The following is a 21,388-nucleotide window of genomic DNA, read 5'->3' on the forward strand; positions in this document are numbered from 1 at the left end:
GAGGTCTCATAGGCTTGAAGCAGAAGGAAGATCTGCTTGCCTGGGTGGACAGGGGAGAGAGGGGCGGGGCTTGTCTCTTAAAGGGACAGGACAGACCATTACATTCCCATCTCTTTTTTATAATAAAAAGGAGGAAGGTTAGGCACAACAGGTTAAAGGAATAGGGATGTTGGATTCTCAAGACTACTTCTTGCTTATTTGTGGGCGTTATCTTGGTGGTGGTGGGGAACCTGAGAAGACTGAGTGCTGGTCACATCCTAGCATAGCTGGTCTCTTTGCTCCTCTTTGGTGTTTGTGGTATGGAAATGTCCAGTGTCTCTTACACAGAGAATGAAGTTAAGTGCAGGAGAAAAAAATTTAGGACCAGGGAATTGAGAAGAGTGTATCTAACCTGTTTAAGGTGGATCCTTCAATTCAGCTCCCTGGAACTCACAAGAATTCTTTGGGTTTGTGAAAACGTAAGTTTTAGACACATGCATTGTATAAATAGTAGCATATCTATGTCAGAATGACTGGGAAAGCTGTTTCTGCACAATGGAAAGTATTTTTAAGACTATGGAACGCAGCATGAGAGAGAAATCTGATTACTTGTATTTGTCTTCACACCTTTATAACTTGCAGGTATGCATTTTAAAAACTAGTACTTTGGGTGTAGAAGTGGATCCACTACACCAGGACCAAAGGTCAGGGAATTCAAGTCTAGTCCTTAGATCATGTTAATGAAGTCTGTTGCCTCCCCCACCCCCTTTTGGAATGAAGTATAAAAGCCTGTGGAAAATAAACGAGGCAGATTCAGTATTCACTAACTGTCCCTCCAGTTACTTTGGGTAGGCCAGCTAACCCTTCTGAATTCCACTGTACTTCCCCTTTGGCTTCTGCCTAGAATGCTTACCCTACATATCTACAGAGTTGATCCTCATCAGTGAACAGGTAAAATATGAGCATACAATAAGATCAATGAAACCGAAGGTGGACTAGTCAGGGACGGGGCTCTTTGAGACAATGTTTATGATATTTGCTGAGAGGACTGCTCAGTCAGTAAAGTACCTGCTGGGCGAGCAGGAAGACCCAAGCGTGATTTCCAAAGCTCACATAAAAACCCTAGCACAGCAGTGTGGGCCTGCAACTCAGGCAGAAGAACCATGGGGCTTTTTGGCACTGGTCTCACCTATTGAGGTGAGCTCCAGATCAGAGAAGCAGTCTCAAAAAACACGATGGAGATGGATAGAGGAAGACACTCCAGCTGACTGCTGGCCTCCGCAGGTATGCACACACAAAAGAGATCTAATCATGGGATGCTTTTTATTCTTCCTCTACTCGGTGCACCACGGCCTTCCAATCTCTGCAACTCCTGACGCCCTATCAAAACCTTAAGGAAAGGGTTCTGGGGACCAAGTTACCCAGAGGATGACAAAGTGTGGGGAAGAAACACTGAGCCCTCAAGGCAACAGAGCAGTAACAGAGAAATTGTCTAAAAGTAATCAGAGCTGTGGATATAAAGAATTGTCCTTTGCTGTCAAGCCATGCATCCTCAGTCTCTGGAAAAATGGAAGCATCCTAACTCATGGCCAAGTAATTTCAGGGACTTTAACATGCATCTGTGGGGTACTGAGTGTAAGCGATCTCAGGGACACTGGCAGCTGCAGGGTATCACAATGCCCACAGGACACGAAACTTGACCAGCTCTTTCCTCTTCGCCATGGGAGCAGTCCAATGAGCCTGAGCACAGAAACTTCCTTTTGACACTGTAGTGGATGGTGAGAGAAAGGGCAACCAAATGTGGAAAAGATATCCTAAGTTAGCTCATTAGAAAGGTAGTGTTAAGAACTAAAAGCCCTTCAGAGTGTATCAAAATCACTTATAAGAGACCATCAGTGACTTAACAACAATGAAAAGAAAATACTTCCAGTTATCACAGAAAGTTCCAGAAAAGGAACCATCCATCCACACCCACATCTACCCCACCCTGCCCCCATGCACCCACCAGGCTCTCTTTCTTTTGGACTAGCAACTAGCTCAAGTCATGACACAGAGACTTCTTATTAGTTATGAATGCTGGGACTAGCTTAGGTTCATTCCTGGCTAGCTCTTTTAATTGAAATTAATGTGTTTCTCTTTATCTACCTTTGTCTCAGGGTTTTTTCCTTTATTTTCCATCTGTATATCTTACTTCCACTGCTTCTCCTGTCTGTTTGGCAGCTGCCTGGCTTCTTGCCCCGGGAATATCCCCCTTTCTCCTTGTTCTCTTCTCTCTTCCTTTCTCCTCTTATTCTTTTTCTTCTCTCAAGTCTATAATTCTCCTCCTATTTATTCTCTCTGCCACCCGGCCTATCCTTTCTCCTGCCTATCTTTTGGCTGGCCAGCTCTTTATTAGGCCAATCAGGTGCCTTAGGTGGGCAAGTTGAAACAATTACATCACATCTTTACATAAATAAACACAGATCCTTACATCTTTAAATAAATGCAGCATAAACACATTTAACACACCTTTATACAGTTAAAGTAACATTCTGAAGCATAAACAAATGTAAGACATCTCTGCCTAGTTAAAATAACATTCCACAACACAAAAAATGGCCTGGCTCATCTTTGCCAATACTTGTCAAGAAGGCTGGTAGAAATTCACTTTTTTTCATGCTAAAATTTCCCAACCTAAAATTTCCCAATGGCCAGTCAACACTGACTAGATTACTGGCACTGCTATAAGGAGTAACACTGTCTTTATACTAGGACCTAGGGAGCATGAGGAGAGAGAAGAGGAGCCTGCAGGAGGAAATTGAGCCCGTGGGAATGAAGTCTTTGGGAGCACGAGTTTCGTGCAGACTTTAGGAACAATTTTGTACATGTAAGAGGAGGGCCTTCAAGCTAAGAGTGTGAACAGATGGGCTCAAGAAATCTGGATGTGCTGGCTTCTCCACACTATGGAAGACGGTGATGTCGAGTGAGCCAGTGTGACACAGAGCACAGTGACATCGGGAAGCACAAACTAAACCCTGGGTCTCTATATGAAACTCAGCTAAGACTCAGCCAGTAAAAGCAGGTGCTGAGCTCACTCATTCCCCAGCACCAGCACCAAGAGGTGCAGATGTGAAGAAGAGGGAGCTTGGCTTACTACACAGGCTGACGGGAAGCCCGTATCACCAGAGAAAGGGTACAGTTCACGAGCGACAACACCTGAGGTTGTCCTCGGGTCACCCACCACGTGCAAGCACACTTTGACACACACACACACACACACACACACACACACACACATACTGGAGATTCACAATGGCTGGCAGAGGACAAGGGTAGATATCGACTGCAGGAGTCTGAGGAGATCCCTAAACACCGAGGATGCTCCAAGACAGCGTAGAGAGATAATTCAGGGGCCCAAGACCAAGAGCGAATCATAAGATGTTGAGCTATTTATAGGACTGAATGAAAGCCATGGAGCCATGATTTCTGAATCAGACTCTATGTTTCCCTAACCTTCAGCCCAGCTCCAGGCACCTAGGTACGCTGTTTGAGTTATCCACCTTATAGTACTTTGGCTGTCTGGCAGCCAGCTGGCTTTGTCAGCTTCTCTGTGACAGCAACATTCCCTTCAGAAGGAAGTTGACTGTGTCACATTAGAATAGTAGTTTGGCTACTGTTTAGATAATGTAGTTCTGTTTGGATAATTTCTCTTTAAATTGGACCAATGTTTATAAACTCTTCAATGTACATCTTCAATGTAACAGGAAGCTTAATGTGCCCACACAGAAAACTAACAGGCCTGCCAGTGAGGAACAAAACTAGGAAACGATGGTATCAACATTCGAAGATACGCTCCTGCTAAAGACTCTGGGGCCAGACAGCTCTCTCTCTCCTCATTATAAAAATACCCGAGCAAGCGAGAGAGGCGTGAAGGACCTATTTATGCCAATCCCCGAATTTCTCCCTGACAGAAAACCTCTCAGAGAGGACTGGCATTATTAGATTAAAAACTGGTCGTTTCTGGAATAACAGCAGCAACAGAATTCAGTGTCACAGTAACTGAAGATATTGTTTTACACTCTAGCGGTGTCAGTGAAGAAGGAGGGCTCCTAAAACCAATAGAAAGTGTTTCTCAAGAAGGCAACATCAGGACCGGAGAGAGATGGGTCACCATGTGAAGGTGCTCACTGGTCTGACAAGTCTGGGCATCCAAGTTTGAACCCAAGAAGGGGCAAAGTAAACAGAACCAACTCTGTTCTATAGTAGGCTGCCTTCTAATCTCCTCTCCCTCCCTTCTTCCCTTCCTCCCTTTCTCCCTCCCTCCCTCTCTCTCATGTGTGAAGAATAAAAACTACAAAGCCGGCAAGACTCAAAGCTGGGCATGGTGGTAGGTGCCTGTCGTCCCGAAGCTCATAAAGCAGAAAGCTCACGTGTTCAAGGCCAACCTGGTCTACACAGGTAATGCAGCAAAGAGGATACTAAGGGGTGTTACAGACGGGCAAACAATGATAGACATTTGAAAACGTCAGAATGAAACTTACTGCTATATAGGCTGATTTAAAAGGATAATTAAGACATGATTCTACATTATGTAGCTACTACGGCTATATTTCATAGCCTACCCCAGATCTTAGTTGCATGAGACACAAATGAGGTTTCGTGAATGAAACAGACAGCTGGAACGTTTGACCAACAGAAGCGTGAGAAAGAAGGTATACGGCTCTTACCACAGTCAGTCTCCAACAGGGTATGAGACACGAGGCTCAGGTATAAGATTTTTCTTAATCATGTAACTCGTTTTGTTTTTTTGAGAAGACAAGTCAGTCTTAGGCACAAACAGCGCTGTTTGGTCCAGCCAAGTATGGACAATCTTGAAAGTTCCTAATGCAGTCAAACAACAATGCTTTATCATTGATACCAAGACCACCTCACCAGGAAAAAAATACAAGATAAGGAATGGAAACCCAATTCAGCTTAATAACCTCAACAGGAAAAAGGCCAGTCAAGTAGCACTTACGATGATATAAGCCAACACTATGTTGTCAATGAAAATGTTCTAAACCATCCTGTAACGATGTCCAGAGGGAAGAACCGAATATTTCTTTGTTTTCTATCATCAGACATTGGGTTTATGAACTGAGTCAGATCTAATAAATGAGTCTGTGTTGTTAGGTATGAAAGATGACCAGTAGCCTTCAGTGGATCTCGCAGCACACATGAAGCATTACCTGCTACGTGGTAATCATGCATGAACTGAGCTAGAGAACTCTTCCTTTGGGGGATTAATCAAAACTTCCCACTCATCCACAGCCCCCCCATACACACACCATTCCTAAAGGAGTCAGTGTCAAAGGCAGAAATATCACCCTTTCAAATTTATAACTAGCAGAAAAGATGTCTGACTTTGATCCATCACAGATACAAAAAGTATATACTTCCATCTGACCCTGGGCCTTGTGCAGACCCAGTAAATTTATGGACTAATGAATATCAGGATTTATGTTATGTCAAAGTAAATATTGACCTTAGCTCTGCCCCGGTCAATATTTACTGCTTTACTCAATAAATCCTGATGTTCATTTTCAAGCCAAGTCAATATCAGTTCATTAATTTCTACTCGGTTCATATCAGCATTTTACAGAATGTTTCACTTAAAAAATCTGGATACAGAAAGCACAAGAGCTCCAAACAGGCTTGAGTCCTTATGACTTCATTCATTTCTAGCCTTCTCTCTCCTCACTGTGTACCCTCAAAATTGTAAGTAGTACACAGCACGGATTTAATACACACAATCAATTTATCCTAAAACACAATCTTTTTTTTTAAATATGGGCATATTGGTATGAGAAACTGAAGCACTCTAGAAATATTTCATAAATAGACAATATTTTGAAAATGTTGACAGAGAGACAATCTTGCTCACTTCTAAACAGGACTGGAGCAGTGTCCACATTCCTCAGCCTACTCATAAAGGGACCATATTATTGATACTACATGAATACACATGGTGGCTCAACTACTTCATTTTTGTGGCTAGTATATAAGCATTTCGGTATAAAGTTCTTCTGGGGGTCATTTAGACTGTCTTAACACAGTGTCACCTTGGGAACATGCACAAGCCCTTTTCAGAGGTAGGTTCCTAAGCTCGGCAGTGCTGAGCGAATAACAGAATTAACCCTTGGGCTGGAGTTAGATGGCTCAGTGTTTGCTGCCAAGCCTGACTGTGTAAGTTGTATCCACAGAAACCACAAAGTTGTCCTATCTCTCTCTCTCTCTCTCTCTCTCTCTCTCTCTCTCTCTCTCTCTCTCTCTCTCTCTCTCTCTCTCACACACACACACACACACACACTAAAATATTTTAATATTTTATATTCTAGAGATGTTCACCAAAGTCCACCAAAATACTCTGTCAAAACTGCTAGCTTCAGAATCAATTTACAACTCAAATCTGAACCTGTTTATGCCCATTTTCAAATGTCCCAACTAGAGCCAAATGAAATTTTCACTACTGATGCCACCTGACAGCAAGGCCGTGATGGACAAAGACTTCACCCCCTGGTAAGCTTGATCACAAGTCAAGAAGCCCCTCACGCATGTAGTCAGGTCCTCTTCTGAAGCTCACAGGTGCCGATCAACTTTATAAACCGTGGAGCCTTCTCTGGCAAGAGATGATGCCAAAAAAAAAAAACCTTAGAATAAAGGTTTCTTTTTTGTTTTCTGTTTTCTAAGAAAAGAGAAACTCAAAAGGAAAACAACAACAGAAAAATCTGAGTTCAGAAAACTTCTTTTAAACAATTATAGAGGAAAAGCCAAATTTGGCCAACTGTGGAAAACCCACGCATCTGGCACCAAGTTTGCTTTTAAACAGGAAGCCAGTAAATGCTGGACCATGTGGTTCTGGCTCACCCTCGATCTTGTAGCCTCAGATTAAACAAACAAACAAACAAGACACCAACCCATAAGAAGGCACAGTCTTGTCTACAAGTTCCTCCTTACCTAGAGGTCCCTTCTACCCTAAAACAATTAGTTAAGAACATAGAAAGAAAAGGATTACTCATAGTGTCTAGTCAATGAAATAAAAGCCTAAAGAACAACACAAACATAGAACAAAGACAACCGTGACACATTTTGATAGGATTAAGTTCAAGGTTTTGAAATCATTATAACCAACCCACCAGTCTCCTCCACATCCACGCATTTTAAATGAAGTGTGATATCATCTTACGTCACCCTGGCGACACCCTAGACATTTCATCTTGCTTCCTCTTCTATGCCCAACAGTAATGGAGTCCTCTGGGCTCTTTCCTCTTACTTCTCGAAGCCCCCACGATAAGCCTCCTCAAGATTAACGAGGCTTTGTCTCCACACTCTCTGAGGTCTGTCATGATAGCCTGACACTTGGCATACAGGGAACAGTTCAAAACGGAGCAGGAAAAAAAAAAAAACTGACTCATAGGCTATATAGCCAGATTAACAGGGGTGTGTGGAAGTTCACTGTAAATAAAAAAACAGGAGGCTAGGTGCCATGGGAGAGGCGGATCAAAGCTGAGGAACCAGACAAAGGTAGCCTCTGAGCTGGGGACCCAAGGCTGACTACATCCCTGCCCAATGCCAGCATATTTCAGCCAATCAGGAGCTATCTACTAAGTGGGGGGGGGGAGTCGTCCTGGGAAACTACTCCCTGAAGAGGCTCTATAGGAGGCCTCAGGAGAGCAGTAAATAATACAGCAATATTAACATTAAACCTCCACGTTCTACAGTGCCTTCCATTCTTCCAATGACAAAAGCAGCCTTCTGTAGGCATGTGTATTTTGATTTACCCTGTACAGACATTCTTAAAAATAGGCATGGAAATGTAATTTTAAAGAAGTTAATTATAACCTCTGTTCACAGGGGAGCTCGTTACTTAAAGGGCTCCAACTGCAAAGTCTTTTGTGCATCACCTACTCTTTGATCTGAATACCAGAGCCCGTTAGTGAGCACTGAGGCGTGGGCTCTAGAGCATAGACTCTCATTTATCTGTCTGTTTGTCCAGATAAAACCTGAACACTAACGCCTGACCTAGAGACACACGCCTATAATCCCAAGACCCAGGAAGCTGAAGCAGTGCCAATTCAAAGCTGGCTTGGGCTGCGTGGTGAGACCCTGTCTCATAAAGAGGCATTGAATCTGTCCTCAAAACCTGTATACTTAGCTGGGGAAATGGACCACATATCTACATACAGAGAGAAATGTGATCAAAGAGAAGGGTGTAATGAAGAACCACAAGAATGGGTTTTCCGGTCCAACCTAAAATCCCCAAATTCATGTGGATGCTGAGATGCCTAAAACCTGAACCTCACATCTACACCATCTGTAAGGTCAGTTCTTCATCTCCATCTTACAGGTAATTTAAAAAGGTCTTAGCTATCCTCACACCAAAAAGGCAGGAGCGATTCCTGTTAGAATAACCCTGTCTGACCTTCAACTTGTCCAAGGACACTGCTTCCCACAGGGAATTTGGGCAACTACATGTTTTGATTTTGGATTCCTCTAAAGATGGGGACCACTCCCACCCAAAACCGATTCATACAGTTTCTTTATACACCAAAGAAACTATTGGATATGGAGAAAGTCCAGGGTTGGAGACCACACAGCATTCTTTCCTCTCAGTGTTTGAGAGGAAGAACACATACACACAGGTTGATAAAGACGATTCATAGTTCCTCCTGGACTCGACTCAGGTTTGTCTCTTATTTCTCTTCCCAGCAACCGTGACCGTCCCGACATATGGTATTTTTCATGTAAAAACTACAGAAGTTCTGGGCCGGCTCCAAAATTCGTGAACTACCATCACTTGAAGTTACAGGAAAAAATTCTATTTCTTAGCAAGTTATAAAACTACAGAAGACAAATCATGTTAATATTTCCAGTAAGATACTTGAGAGAACTGCATTTTCCTTCTGGTATACTTAATTCTTCATCACATTCTTCCTTACCTGCAAGGAAAAAGAAATACAAAGACCAAAAGCCTTTTGAAATGGTGCCATCGCTCCTCACAGGTAACCCTACGATCGAACATCCGTCCCTCACTTTTGATGGACGAAGTTTCCACCTGGATATAGATATTATGGCCCTTTGCTACAGTACCTCAAATAATAGCCAGAGGGGGAACCCCATCTCTGGATGACTACATTCAGAGAACAGGCAGACTTCTCCACCGACAGTCCTGTATGCCGACGCTCTAGATGCCTGATAAGTCTGTCAAAGGACAACTTACATATCAACTATAAACAGGGATCTGTAGTACGGCAAAGAAACCATTAGAAATCGAATAACTATGCCCACTCTCGAGTGAAAGCTGAAAGGTCCCCATTCTACGAATGAAGTACAGTAGTGACTCTGCACAAGAGCAAGCTAGCCACAGCTCAAAACTCCAACTCTTTGTGCAGTGACTGCGAAGTCGCTACTTCGGACAGCATGGAAACTAAACTGCACCCCACCAAACAGCAAACGATGAAACCCCACGTGTGTTTCCTTGACCGATCCTGAAACGAATCCTGCCTCCCTCATCTTGTCTCTTCTACACCCTTTTCTTAGAAAGGAAAATGCAAGAGGCACCCGGAAGACTTGCTGAAGTCTGTGTGGACAAAGAAAAGGAAATCTAAGCCGTCTTCTTCATGCATGGGTAGCTCCGGATTAGACTCAATCAGGCTCCATCACACATACATGTGAGTATGTTCACATATGCATGTCAACCTCACACACAATAGATCTCCCTATAAATATTATTAATTATAAATACACACACACACACACACACACACACACACATTAATTCTTAGCTGAGAAGCTGTAGTGAACCTCCACAGACAGTACACAATGTAATGAGTGTGGTCGTCTTATAGTAAAGCCTGAAGCACAAACTAGGGCTGAAGCCTGCAGCTTCTCCACCTCTGAACTCAATGATCCTTTCTACAAACCTCATTAGAAATTCACAAAGGCAAAATATGTAAATTTGCCCATGCCTGTCTCAGCTCCTTCGCCCTCGGTTCTATCTAGTGATTCCTGGAAAGCCTGGCTGCTCAGGGAGAATTTCAGAAACACCAACAAGTAATGCAGAAACAGAGTCAAGAGCAGCGAGGAGAGTCGGGTACTTGAGGACACAGACTGCACTAAACTCAAGCTGTGCCCCAACTCACGTCACACAGATAACACCCTAGCAGGGAAATGCTGCTCGTTATTCCAGTTTCCCAGAAGGAAAGTTGAGGCTCTGAGCAATGAAAAGTCTCTCCAAAATCAGATGCAGTGTTACAGTATCTGACACAGGCCTATACGGCAGGACAAAATTTATAGTCTATGTGTTATCCCAACAAATGGTAACGTCCTGTGAGAAACTAAATGAATTACAGAATTAGAGGCATGGTGTGAAGATCTGGTTCATTAGACAGATCATTCAGACATGGCCTAATTTACCTTTGTTAAATTAAAAATAAAATGCCTCGCAACACAGAGCCTTTCTTTTCTCAAGTTCACATTTTAAGCTTCATTGTTACCTCAAAGGTATATCCCGGAATGGGACTAGCACAGTCCCCACCAGCCTGAAGTGTGGAAAGTCTGCAGATGCCAAGTCTCACTGATTCCTGCCCTTCCTGTATCCATTAGCAGTTACGGAGCAGCCTCTCTGATGAACCCCAAATCTTGTTGACATAAGAACCAGTACAGAGCTCGCTTGACAAAAGAACCACTCTGATATCCTTAGGGAAATGGTTTCAATGTACGAAGAATGTACACAGGATGAGCACCCCATCTCAAAAGTTCTGAACTGTTGCAGCACAAGTGGAAGATCCCACAACCAACCTTAGGAGGTGGGTGGCAGTTCAAACTCTAAATGTTATTAAAGTCATTGCATAAAATTACCTTTGAGTGTTAGGTACTCTGATACACAATACCCTGTTCGGGCTTGGGTGCTATCCCTGAGATATATTAATAAGCAAACATCTAACATCTCAAAGTCCGCTGGCCCCAACAATGCCAGGTGAGTTTCTCAGATCGTACAGGAGCCCCGTTTCCTTCTTCTTCCTCTTCCTCCTCCTCCTCCCAACTGATTTTCATTACCCCTCTGGCAAGCTACTTGAGAGGCTCTTCCAAGTTGGTCATATCCATCCCAAGGTTCTGTCTTCATGGTCTGCCCTGAATGAACTTGTGTGTGTGTGTGTGTGTGTGTGTGTGTGTGCGCGCGCGTGCGCGCGTGCACGCGCGTGCACACATGCATGTCTCAGATTTATTACAACAAAAATTGACAAACTACAGCCTGTGAACATTATCCAGCTGGCTACCTGTGAGGACAAATGCTTCTGAAGACCTACAAATGCTCAGTTTAAACAAAAACAAATAAAACAAATTCCAAAGACAGTATTTCCTTGAAACATAAAAATTACGTAAGGTTCAAGTTCCAGTACGCATGAACAATTTCATCACAGCATACCCAGGCTCTCCGGTGTCACCTATGGTTGCTCTGGTGACGTGCTGCTGGCAGGGCTATGTGCTGTAGCAAAGACCCTGTGTCCTGAAAAAGTCTAGAATGTTTATGATCTAGATCTCCCCAGATAGGTGTAAATAAAGTAATCCCTCAACCTGAACTCTCAGCCTTCAGCCGGAGGCAGAACTTAAACCCAAAGACACACACTCTATGACACCTAAAGACACGACAGGGCCTACCACAGGCAAGGAGGTCCATGACCAATGGCTCTATTCCCCAGATGTGCCAAGCATGCACGACCCCTTTCCTGAGGAATGGGAGAAGTTCTGCTTCTTCACCGCCATTTGCACAGATGCCCTGTAACTTCCAATTTCCTGCCTAAGTGCATTATTGTTCTAAATTGATGAACTGTAAATAACGGGCCACTTTACGCCTCTTCATGACAGATACCACAGCCACAGAGCACACAATGATAAATTTTCTTCGCATGTCTTGGCAAGAAGCTGTATGTATGTAATTTTGGCCTCCATCTCCCAATTTCCTTCATTTATCAGAAAATGGTGACAAAAGGCTCTAATTAGATAATTCTAATCACAAAGAGGGCGGTGTGATGGAAGACTTCACCATCACTGTCGGTGACAAGCCAAACAAAACAGACCTGGCCATTCTTTCTGCAGGGGCAGGAGATTTATCAGCAGACAAGAGAATGCAAACGGCCACCGGATAAGGGGTAATTAAAGATCAGGCTATATATTTTACACTGACATAAATTTAACAAGATTTGCAGGTGGAAATTGGGGATTGAGGAGGAAGCCCTGGTTCTGAAGAAACTCACAGCAATTTCAAATGCAACAACATGGCATAATACACACATTTATTAGGAAGAATAATCGCCACACCTCCAAGCTCTTTCAAACAAGGAACTTGAATTTTTCAGTACCCCAGTAATTTCAAAGCACTCTGTCTTTTTCAAGTATTCCTCCCTAATTTGCTATGATCTGCTTTCAACAAGTTGGTGAGTTTTCTCATCTCTTTTAAAAATAACAAACCACCTAGTTCATTTTTTTTAAGTTAAGTGAAGGGAGCACAATCCAGAAAGGTCTCTACATGCAAGGAAATTAGCTCAGATGTAATATGCACTATAACTGTTAGCGATGCTATCCACGTTACTGTATCAAACGTGCAAAGTAAAGCTGGGCTCGGTATACAGCGGAGAGAGGCAATACGCTCAACCACAAAGACTTTAGAAATAAAGCTGCGTTTCATGGATGATGGCTTAGGAGAAACTCCACGAGCTATTGAATACTGTATCATGTTTTGCGGACATTAAGGGTCACCACAGCACGCTCAAGGCAACACTGTGTCTCTCAAAGAGTTACGTGTCTGGTACAGTGACTTCTTAACAAGGCAATTTCAGGGGCCAACACTTTGAGGATGGGGCGCGGTGGGAAAACATGAAAAGAGCGGCTTCAACATTTCAAGTTTTAACAAAGCCAAACCTGCTTGACCAAACAGGGATCAGGTGAAATCCTGATGCTCCTGTCTTCCAGGACACAGATCAACTTAGATGGACTCACCCGAGTATGCCCAGTAGGGGTCTCCGGACGCCTTCCGCCTGCGGATCTGCACCGAGCTGCCCTGTCTGCTCTCCTGCAAAGCCCCCACATAGCCTTCAGTCAATGCTGGAAGAGAGGGAGAACACAGTCAGTCATCACGCTGAGGTGGACGCAGGGCACAGCGAAGATGCTCAGCTGCGTGCAGCAGAGGTAGTCACAGAAGCACGGGCCTTAGAGGCTGTCTGAACAGAACCTCAGTTTTGCCTCTCTGCACGGTGCCTGTGTCTGTCCTCCCAACAGTTGGCTGGGGCAGGAAGATTGCCTCCTGTCCTAGGCTGGCAAGGCTACAGAGTAAGAGTCTGTCTCAAAAGAAACTAGAGAAAAGCGCAAAGCAAGACATTAAAACATTTACTGACCATATTAATGCTTAATATAATCAATATTATCATATATAATAATTATTAATATAATAATTAATCACATCTATTTGATTTTTGTGTTTGAATTTAGTTTGCAATTGTTTGGCTGTTCGTTTTGAGACAGTGTTACTCTGTAGCCCAGGCTGACCTGCAAGTAATCTTGTAGATCAGGCTAGCCTCAAACTCCCATCCAACCTCCTATTTACTCCATCCTTTCGGCTGGATTACAGGTATAAGCCCAAGCAGAACCTTCACTAGGCACATTATTTAACCAGTACAACAAACATGAACACAAGGGTCCCGGTGGTAGAAACAAGCTTCAAGCAAGGAAATGGACTTGCACTTGCCTAAGGTCCAATGAAATTAGAAACCAAAGCACACATTTCTAACTATCTGAATAAATGTGTGTTTTGGATATAAAAGCCTCCAGGGCACAAGTGCTCTTCACTGTGTTTGTTACACTATGGGGGAGGGGGAGGTTGGGGAGAGGTTCCAGGTGCAGACACGCACGAGGCTTCAGCACCGCACAAAGCACATAGCAGATCTGAGAGCCAAAGAGAAGCATTGAAACCAGGACCTCTGCCCGGCAAAGCACAGACATGCACTGGAGACTCCTCCAGATCCACACCCTTAGGCCCACAAACGTTCTCTCGTAGTACAGCAGAGTACACACCAATACTCATACTACGGCATAAGAGTGACACATTGTTGAAACCTCAAAAAAATCCAATCTACCCCAGAATATCGAAAGGATTCTCTACCACCATGGAGAGTTCCCATGTGCACACTGGAGCCTTCAAAGCCCTCCTCCACCCACCCCCCACGCCACCTGCATCCTCTCCATCGAATGCAAATTGCCTGAAGTGATGAGCCTACGCTTAAATGCACAGATGTGTACAAGGATAAACATCACAGGTGCCCAGATTCCCAAACAATACACGCCACCCGCCTATATTAATACTCAAATGCACCCACAAACAAAATCAAATCTGCTTTCAGGAAGCAAAGAAAATGCTCAGGAACACGTCCATCGGCTCTGAGAAGCGGACGGGAACGCGATATGACAGTACATTTTCTACTCCGATTGGTCGGCAACGGGGGCACGAGGGCGTTACCTTGGATGAGAAGAAAGTGGCCAATAACAAACACCACAACTTTGAGAACTAGTTTCAGACCCGCAGCCAGGGCTGGACCACGGATGCTCCCGAGATGAGCCTTTAGAGGAGGGCTGGAATGGAGGAGACTCCAAACATTCTTCTCAAAAGGAAACCTGCTATCACTTCTATTTGTTCCCTCGTTCAAAACAACGAAAAAAGTACAAGTGCAATGAAAATGTAACCACTCACCATCTCAGCCACCAGCTCTGCAGGTGAGCCGCGCAGAGCGTGCGTGAGTCGCAAGTTCTCACCTAACATGGAAAACACAGCATCTGCTCTCCCCCTCTATCATGACTCCCTCACGCTGCACAATTCATATTTTTGGGGCACGTGTCATGAATTTTAATGTGTTGCTTCACCTAGTTCCCCAAAGCCTTTCTCTTTGTGTCAGGACAAGGGGTACAGCAGCATCGTGACAATGTGACCGATAAAAGCCAAGTCTACGGGGGGGTTTTAGTATGACCTAAGTTTTACTTCCTTCTGAGATAAAGGCCCTAGAGGATACTTCAGAAAACAACAGGACTTACTGAGAGTGGAGCACCTAGCTCAGCCCCAAGCCCAATGGAACAAATGACACGGGAATTTACTCTTCCTAACTGACCTCTTGCCGGATGCAGAAGAACCTGCAGGAAGCTAACTGTCTAGAATGTGTGAAGGTGTGACCAACAGGTTGGTGGACTGCCACAGCTGTAACCCACTAAGCTGATTTTTGGTTTGTGCTTGTTGAAAAACAAGGTCGCATGTAGCTCAAGACGGCCTTGAACTATTGGTGCCCTTGATGCCATGCCCCCAGTTTAAGGATTACAAGCGTGTACTTCAACGTAATGGGAGACTAAACTCTGTGCATGCCAGACAAGAGCTCTACCCCCTTAGCTACATTCTCAGGTCCACGTTCAATTGACTTCTACATCCCCCCCCCTCCTTTTCTCTATAACCTATGTCTGAGCTCGCTAGGGGATGGTTTCTCAGAACTTGTTCTGGGTGTTTATTAGGTTCACAGACCATTTTTCATTTTCTTCTGCTCCAGTAAACTCGACTAAATTTAAATTGAACTGTTGGAGAGACATTTTCCCTCAGCACCATTTCAGAATTTGCTCCACAGCCATTGCTTCAGTAGCAGTCATAGCCCATTCCATTCTCCCACAGCTACCCAGGCACCTTTCTCATCCCAGCACATGGCTTGCCCTCTTCTGACTTCAGCCACTGAGTCCCCCATACACCAGCATCCTGAAAACCCCCGTGATGAAATCAGGCACAAGGGTATCAGCATGTCTTCCTTGCTTATGGAAGTGCTAGGCATGAGGAATCCATGAAGATGTTGGGACACAGTCCCCAAACAATGGGTAGGGTGGGCTGAGGACCAAGTATGCGATCAGCAGAAGTTGCAATAATAACAAAACTTGGAGCTAAGCCAGGAGGCAGACTGTATGGACCAGTTCTTTTGACAGCATTAAGCCCTGGCCAGTGCCAACGGGAAGGTAGAGAGTTGGAGAGTTACAGTGAACAGATTAGAAAGTAAAACTCTGTCTTCTGTCACCTGTGCAACTAGTCCTGCAATGGCAATGCCTCTAAATACGCACTTTGGCTTCTGACCATCACTTTACAATCTACAAGGTCACCATCGTTATAATAGATTATCAACCCGGGGATAAATTTTTTTAAAATAGAAAGCATAAATCAATGACAAACTGTCCTGGACTCTGGGCTTTGAAATTCAAATTAAATTGTTTTGGAGAAGGACCCAAAAACCAACTTTTTAAAGGTCCTAGATTGTGTGTGTGTGTGTGTGTGTGTGTGTGTGCACGCGCGCGCGCGCGCGCGCAGCCAAAAGTCACCTTCTGCCTCCACTGACCCACTTTTAGGACCACTGCTCACCTACCAGAAAGAACAAACACTGAACACGCAAAGCAGGATGGGAAGGGCCTGAGAATCCCACAGGAAAGTCTTTGGGGAGGCGATTTGAAAATGACCAGGGAAGCAAAGACGCCATCATTGGGCACCACGTTCTTTCCAACAGACAACCTGCTCATTAAAAGTAACTATATTTACTATTCCCTTCCACTGCGGCAGTTATGTGTGGTTCCTTATCCCACCTCCAGATAAGGACAGAAGTGTGTATCGATGACACCTGTACAAACTAAGGAAGACAATCTAAAGCCCTCACTGCAAATATCTTCCAATCAAAGATGAGGTGGTTTTAAATGTATTTTTAAAACCATTTGAATAGCAGTCGAGATATATACACTGTATATAAAACAACTTTCTATTTGATTAAAGGAACAGAGCCTTGCACACGGTAACAGTCTGTGCCTCCCAAGGAAAGCTAGAGTCAGCAACACCAAATTCAATCAATTCTAATACTCTGTGCTCTCCTCAGCGCCAACAGCTGAGCGGCCGCAGCATGGTATGCTATGGTATGGCTATGAATCATGCTATTGATTTTCAATATCTTCTGTGCAGAAAATTAAATTATGCAAATGCATGCCTTTACGGATCCTTACCTTAATGTGAAATTGCATACTTGCTTATGTCAGCAACTTAATTACACAATTAAAAATGGAGCGTGCTTATATGAAAATGTGTGGTTTCACTCTTCGGAACAGACAATATGCGTAAATCTGCCTATGGTTATCATTTGAATAACAAGGAGGAGGAGATGGTGTTACGCAAACATAAACTCTAGCAAGTTCTATAACCAAGCCCCTATGGTTTAGGGATATGAAGTCATTTGTCAGCTGGAAGCATAGAAGGGCCTTTTGTTGTGTTATATATAATGTTCCAAATTGTTGGAGCCGTTGTGTACCACACAGAAAAGCCCAGTAGTGTACACAGATACGTACGTTTTTGAAAGAGGTTGACTCTAATGTCATTTTAAGAAGCACATATATATCCTCAGTTGGCTAGCAAACGTGGGCAGAAGGAATTTCAAACTCAAGCTGTTTTCAAGAGTCTTGAGTATTTAATCATCGAATGATTAGGAAGAACAAATCCAGCTACTCCCATCATCCCAGTCTACCAATCCTGACTAGATGAAAGCGGAGAGTTAAAAACCCAACATTATTAACTAGCCAATGATGCTTCCATCTCACTCAGCAGGAGGAATCTTAAGTCACTTGGTTGCTAGGCAGAGCGCCAAATGAGTGGCAGGAGTTTTCAGACACTCTCTCTCCTCTCAGAACTTCTCCGGAGCCTAAAGTGAAGAAGATATTTATAAATGTTTCAGACCCAAAGGCCCAATCCCTTCCTATAAAAATATCCTATGAGTTACCTATTGCTGAAGACATCAACGTAACAGTTTCCTGTGTGCATGATTTAATTTCCCAGAGCTACTGGACACAGTTTATGAGAATAAATGTTTGTATTATGGGACTATAAAAGCAGATTCATTACCCATCTCCTAACTGCATCTTTAGGAGGGTTCTGTTACCCAGAGCTTCACAGAAACTTGGTCTTAGGGGAAGGAACTTGAAGTTTCAGTAAGTGCCCTATGTTTATTTGTGTATGAGCACTTATTGAGTAACATTTTGATATAGATACCTTTTTATTTTTAATTTGTATTCATTTTTGTGAGAGGGGGTTCCATGTGTGTCTGTAGTGCCTGCAGAGGCCAGAGAGGAATACCACAAAGCCACAGGACCAGTTCTGAGAAGCAGTGGTGAACCACCCGTCTTGGATGCTGGGAACTACATTCAGGTCCTCTGCAAGAGCCAGGAGCAGTCCTAACCACCATCTCTCTAGCCCCAAATGTCTTCTTCAGTTTCACTGTTGGAGAGAAGCAAGTGTCACCAAAATGGTAAGAAGTAGGAATCAAGATGGATGTGGTGGCTTGCACCTTTAATATCACTAACTGGGAGGCAGAGCCAGGCAGGCCAGCCAGGGTTACACAGTGAGATCCTGCCTTAAAAACAGGGAGGGAGGGAGGGAGGGAGGGAGGGAGGGAGGGAGGGAGGGAGGGAGGGAGGGAGGGAGGGAGGGAGGGAGGGAGGGGAAGGTCAAGTTGTCATATACAGCCGCTTTTTTTCCCAACCTGGAAAGCATGGCTAAAAGCACACAGCACCACAGCACCTGAAGTCTTTTCTGGCGGGGGGGGGGGGAGGGGGGCGCAGTTTGAATATGCAAATAATTATTTGCATATCCATTTGTATATGAAAAATGGAGGTCTGAGATGCCCACCAAGGAAGAAAGGATTTCAGAGGAGATGCTGCTTAGTTCTACAGGACCGGTTCTACTCCCAGCTTGAACCAATAACGCCCACTTCATCTCTGTTAACTCATGATCTGAAATACTCTGACGTGAAATCAAATCGCCCCCCCACTTCTCCCTCCCTCTCTCCCTCTCATTTGTGTGCTCTCTCTCTCACACACACACACACACAAAAAGACATCTGTGTGTTGGAGGCTTATTCCTTAACCCCGATATCTTAAAGAGGTGACTGGACCATGGAGACACCCACTCCATCAATGGATGGAACCATGCATGGCTTTATAGCTAAAAGGACTAGCTGGAAGTAGGGCCTGACTAAAAATATTAGGTCTGTGGGAAGCACGGTTTTGATAGGAAACTTATGTCTCCAACTTCTGGTCTCTCTCCCTGCTTCCTGGATGCCATGAAGTGAGTGGCTTTGCCCTTCCAATATGAGGTTTTTCCTCCTCACAGTCCAGGAAGAGGAGAGTCAGATGCCCATGGACTTATAACCTCTGAAACCAGAAATGAACATTAATCTTTCTTCCTTTCAAATTATGTCTCAGAAACCTGTCACAACAATGAAAAATTAGCTAATATCATTAATGGTCACATAGGGTTATACAGCAGTAGAAACTAATTTGGTTTACCATAAGAACATCCCAAATACCTTCTGAAGCATGCTGATAGACCTAGTACCCTGTTGATGAAAGTATTTTTCCCTACCTAGGTGCCTACCTAATTCTAGGACATTCCAAAAGATGTGGGTGGTCTGGGAGAAGATATTTTTATTAAAAATTGAAAACATCAGCCAGGCCATGATGAGGCACACCTTTAATCCCAGCACTTGGGAGGCAAAGGCAGGCAGACCTCTGTGAGTTCGAGGCCAGCCTAGAAACCAAAAAAAGAAAGAAAGAAAAAAGAAAAAAAAAGAAAAGTGAAAAAAATTGAAGCGGTCACAACAAAGCAGTGTGGCGCAATGGAAATGACACATGAGGGGCGAGGAGGCAGCCTGGCTCTTCCCCCTAGCTCCCATGGGAAAAAGCCCACGTAAAACCAAGCAATGGACCCTCTCCTTTCCGTGTGGAGAATGCATTATTTTTACAGTGGCCAACAAATAGTTAAGCAGGCTGTTTATGTCTATTCTAACTCCTCATACAACAAACAAATTAAGGATCCCTCAAGGAGGAGGAAATCGGGCACAATTTTCTCTAGATTTTAGAGAGCATTTAAGAACATTACACGGCACACAATAGTCTGAAATGAATATATCTTTATCTTTTTTGTGCCTACAATGAGCAAATGTATCAAATTATAGTTAAAGGTAATTAAATATTCTGACGAGGCTCACATTTCCTTTGTGCTACATTTCAATTAATTGTGGTGAGATGTACTTCATGAGTGTCCCAAAAAGCAGAATCAAGACGTGTGCCTCTCTCTGAGCAGCTACAGTGCCACAGCCTGCAGTAGCCTTGTGTGATACTGAACTAACCACAAATACAATGGATCCTATTACAGCAGATTGTCTACTTCACCGTATTCAAATGCACCTATTGTCCTAACTACAAAGAATTTGTTTTTCATTATCTAACATGATAAAGAGACCTAGCATAGGGCCATGGCTTCTTCTGAAGTAAAATAAACCATCAGAACTCAGAAGTAATTCTAGGGAACAAAAGATCACACAGTAGTGGTAGGTCCTACTGGGCAATGAAGATACAAAATGACCTCAAAACCTGAAATAAAATAGAGGAGCAAAAGTCTGAATAACTATAACATAGCGTGATTCCAGAAGGCAGGATCTGTTGTCGTTTAAATCAAGACTAGAAAAATTAGAGCCACCCCCTCTGCTATAATTAACTCCGCCATAGTTTGAGAAGTTCAGAAACTAAAAACACTTCCCGAAAGGTCTGAGGCACACATGGCACACTTCAAAAGCTGACTCTTCCCACAGCTTAATAACCCCTTGCAAAGAAAATCCGAAAGAGACAGTTCCCTGCCACGGACGCGCAATCCTGAAAAAGAAAGACTCGGTTCCTGGCTTCAAAGACTTCATGGCACCGGTCAGAGGTGAAGTGAATAGCACTTTGGGCCTGTTTTAGAATAATAAATACTCTGGCTCCCAAAGAATTGAGTCTTGCAAGGCTTATAAAATAAGAAAACGAAGGCTTGTCACAGGTAGCATCACGGTCACATTCAACCTGACAATGAGGTACGAGGATTTTACCACTCTTGCGTGTCTTTGCCAAATTTTAGTGATCCAGAATACAGCAAATACAACCAAGAGTTTACTCAGTGGTAGCCACCAAGCTGAGCAGCCACCCACCAAGATGTTTTACTTCACCGTGTGTGTGTGTGTGTGTGTGTGTGTGTGTGTGTGTGTGTGTGTGTGTGTCTGAGGGGGGGGGTGCGTGTGCGCACGCATGCCCATCTGTCCATCCAAGATGGGAAAACTAAGGAAAGAAGTCTGATACGCGTGCTTCTCTAATTGTAACAGTTTATTCCCAACAACAACATGATATATGCCAAGTAGGCCCCTGTTTAGAGAAATGCTTTGAAATGCAGGCTCATTGCACCTCCATTTCCCCTGACCGGTTTTTCTTCTGACAGTGTTCCCATTGCGATCTGAATTTGCAATCACAGCCCAGTCCATCT

General features: G+C 43.8%; 1 protein-coding gene across 2 annotated transcripts in view; it reads right to left on the reverse strand.

The window, feature by feature from the left end:
• Ptprg (protein tyrosine phosphatase receptor type G) overlaps positions 1-21,388 on the reverse strand; it is a 660,978-nt gene that overhangs the window by 485,297 nt on the left and 154,293 nt on the right. For both annotated transcript variants that reach the window (XM_038349433.2, XM_038349432.2), the window contains exon 2: positions 12,997-13,101. In XM_038349433.2, coding sequence (XP_038205361.1) covers positions 12,997-13,101 — 105 coding nt within the window. The remainder of the gene's footprint in view (positions 1-12,996; positions 13,102-21,388) is intronic.

Source organism: Arvicola amphibius, chromosome 12, assembly GCF_903992535.2.
Source record: "Arvicola amphibius chromosome 12, mArvAmp1.2, whole genome shotgun sequence".
NCBI classification, from domain to species: domain Eukaryota; kingdom Metazoa; phylum Chordata; class Mammalia; order Rodentia; family Cricetidae; genus Arvicola; species Arvicola amphibius.